The following is a 3,316-nucleotide window of genomic DNA, read 5'->3' on the forward strand; positions in this document are numbered from 1 at the left end:
CTTATCTCGACCCTCTTTTTCTTCACTAGATTGCGTCAACTACAATGCTTGATTTCTCCTCTACCTTTTGTGACATCTTGAAGCACAGGATGGCTGTCTTTCTTTGCTTTCTTTTCTTGATTATCTCCTCTGCTACTGGTTGTGATCGATGTGTTCACCAATCCAAGGTTGCATATTTCTCCAAAGCCTCGGCCCTTTCAAGTAAGAATCACTTTTCCCTTTCTTTTAATTTCATATTCCCTGTATTTTGAATGGAGTTTTTAATTGCTGAGAATTCCTGGTTTTGTGCAGCTGGGGCTTGTGGGTATGGTTCCATGGCAATAGGATTTAATAGTGGACACCTTGCGGCTGCTGTTTCTTCTCTTTACAAAGATGGAGCTGGATGTGGTGCTTGTTTTCAGGTAAGTACTAGACCACACCACTTGTCTGCTTTCCCTTCCGTGGAATTCTTAGATGATTGATCATATCACTTGCTGGCTTTGGCAGATAAGATGCAAAAACACAGCTTTATGTAGTAGCAGAGGAACTAGAGTGGTTGTGACTGATCTTAATAAAAATAACCAAACAGACTTTGTTCTCAGTAGCAGAGCTTTCATGGCCATGGCCAACAAGGGCATGGGTCAAGACATCTTGAAACACGGGATTTTGGACGTGGAATATAAAAGGTGAGAGCATATATTATAAGATTTATTCATCTCAATTATCATAATATATAATAGAATCTCTTTGGTTAAAATAATGATCATGTGAATTAAATACCTGATCAGCATGATGATTTTTTTTAGTTGCTTCTGCAGGTAATGGTTTGGTTATACCAGCCACAAAAGAAATACATGTGATATGGACAAACTTTTTATAATTTTATACATTATAGCTAGGAACAAAAAACGAGAACATTAAATGCTGGTAACGGTCAAAATGTAAAACCGCTGTCCATAAAATCGTAGAAAACATGACTATATAACTGAGCGGATTCGCACAATAATCTACAGCTAGTATTCTGTGTTATTATACTCAACTTGACGATACAGGGAGATACGAGACTTAGCTTAGGTTTTAAATAAACTAGGTTAGAATTGATTTGATATACTAGTTGAAAATTGATTCAACTTTATTAAAAAAGTTCAGAACAGTGTTGACTAACTTTTAAAAAGAAGTATAAAAAGGTATTTTATATTTTATTAGTCTTTTTCTAAATTTGCATCCCCTTTGTCTCATTGATCAGGGTACCTTGTGAATACAAGAATCAGAATTTGGCTGTTCGAGTAGAAGAATCAAGCAAAAAACCAAATTACTTGGCCATTAAACTGCTGTATCAAGGTGGCCAGACAGAAGTGGTAGCCATGGACGTTGCTAAGGTCAGAGCTTTAACCTCCTGTATGGAGTAAATCATACTTTTCAATATAATGCTCAAAACCATGCTGACTTCTTGCTGGTTTTGCTAAATTTCCTTAGGTTGGTTCTTCAAATTGGGGTTTCATGAGCAGGAATCATGGAGCAGTATGGGACACAAACAGAGTTCCAGCAGGAGCACTTCAATTCAGATTTGTGGTGACAGCTGGATTTGATGGAAAGTGGATTTGGGCTAAGAAAGTCCTGCCAGAAGACTGGAAGCGTGGGATGACATATGATTCAGGAGTCCAAATCACCGATATTGCACAAGAGGGTTGCTCTCCATGTGATGGTGGGGACTGGAAATGAGGGATCTTGCCACTACTATCGTGAATATTCATCTATACACACACAGTTTGATCTGATGTCATTCTTCAATACAGAATTCGATAATGTAGAGGAATTTTATGAAGTTAGCATATTGTTTTAGAGTAGTAGCAATTCAGTTTCAATGTTCCTTTTTCTAAAAAAAAAACTTTGCGAGTAGGGCATTTGTCCACCTTGCACATATTTAATGGTGTTTAGCGTATTTGTTTTTTTTTTTCTTCCTCCAATAAACCTCCTCCTCTCTCATTTGGGAAAATGACCATTTTTTTTTATGTCATGGATGAATTTCTTATGCAACTCATTCTTAAATATAATTATTGAAATCTGGTTTACCTGATTATTCTCCGGTTATTAAATCTGATTTAAAAATTAACTCGGTTGTATTCTGAATTATATAGGTTAACCTAAATCAATTTAAAAAAAATATTTATAATTTTAATATATCACATGAAAAAATTAAAAAATATTTCATATTATACTATATATATATAATTATTCCATATAGAAAAGTTAAGAAAACATCTCTCTCTCTCTCTCTTCTCTCTAACATTTCATGGAACATAGGCCATAAAAGAAATATGTTAGCACAAGTATTCACAAATTAACTTTATATTTTTTAATTTTATTAAAAAGATAAAAAAAAAAATCAAGTTTCACTCGAGTTATGGATTGATCTAGTGGATCAAAATGATTTGATCGAGTCAATTACAAGTTTAGGTTTTGACCATTTAAAATCTGGTCAAGACCCAAGGTTAACTCGACAAAACGAACCAAGTTTAATATATATTCTCTCCTAAGAATTAAATGATGGGTTAGAGCCCACTAACCCAAGATTCTCAGTCCATCACACACTTATACATGAGTTGAGAAAAACATGTGATAGAATTTAAATCAAATATATTTTTTTCTCTTAATTAATTTTTTATCACTTAGTTATTGTTGGTTGTATGAATGTTGAATGAGCCCATTACATACGGTGGATTTATAAATACCTATTGATTGAATTTCTAATTGAATTAGATAATATACTAACTCCACCAAAACTAATATGGATTGGCCGGATTTTTAGTAACCCGATTACCCAGTACAAACTTAATCTAAACCTATCCAGTTCGATCAGAGTCTCCAAGTGAGGCTGGCAACTACGTTTGGATCTTTAATGGAAAGGCAGCCGAGAAACATGGGATCTTAACCTAGGTTTTCTGGGTACTGAATATATACAAGACAGAAGCAACACAAGTTCCTCGAGTGAATATCCTAATTCTGGGCGAGTTCTTCACTGCCAGTCTGCCATGATCTGACAGAAAAGAAAAGAAGAAGACATCCAATTGGAGGCCGACAGCATCGGTTTATCCATCAGTTAATTTGCATGATCCAGAGACTATATACTTTGTCATTTGGATCATCACTTAATAACAAAGTTACAGAAAATCCCACCACTGGATATAATGCCATTTGGGATTAATTTTTCACTCTTACAGCATCATGGCGAGAATGATTTCCCTCTACAAAATGTTATCGGAGCAAGAATTATATACACTCAGCCATTCTCTTGCTCCATTTCTATCTCAGAAGCCCATTTTATCAGAAAAAAATA

The 3,316-nt window shown here is 34.9% G+C and overlaps 1 protein-coding gene across 1 annotated transcript; it reads left to right on the plus strand.

The window, feature by feature from the left end:
* On the plus strand, window positions 1-1,933 carry LOC118058880 (expansin-like A2). The gene is made up of 5 exons (XM_035071661.2): window positions 1-201; window positions 292-401; window positions 487-665; window positions 1,226-1,358; window positions 1,456-1,933. Exons 1-5 carry the CDS (start codon window positions 45-47, stop codon window positions 1,699-1,701), a joined length of 825 nt encoding a protein of 274 aa, XP_034927552.1. The 5' UTR covers window positions 1-44; the 3' UTR covers window positions 1,702-1,933.
* The last annotated feature ends 1,383 nt before the right edge of the window (window positions 1,934-3,316 follow it).

Source organism: Populus alba, chromosome 9, assembly GCF_005239225.2.
Source record: "Populus alba chromosome 9, ASM523922v2, whole genome shotgun sequence".
Taxonomy (NCBI): Eukaryota; Viridiplantae; Streptophyta; class Magnoliopsida; order Malpighiales; family Salicaceae; genus Populus; species Populus alba.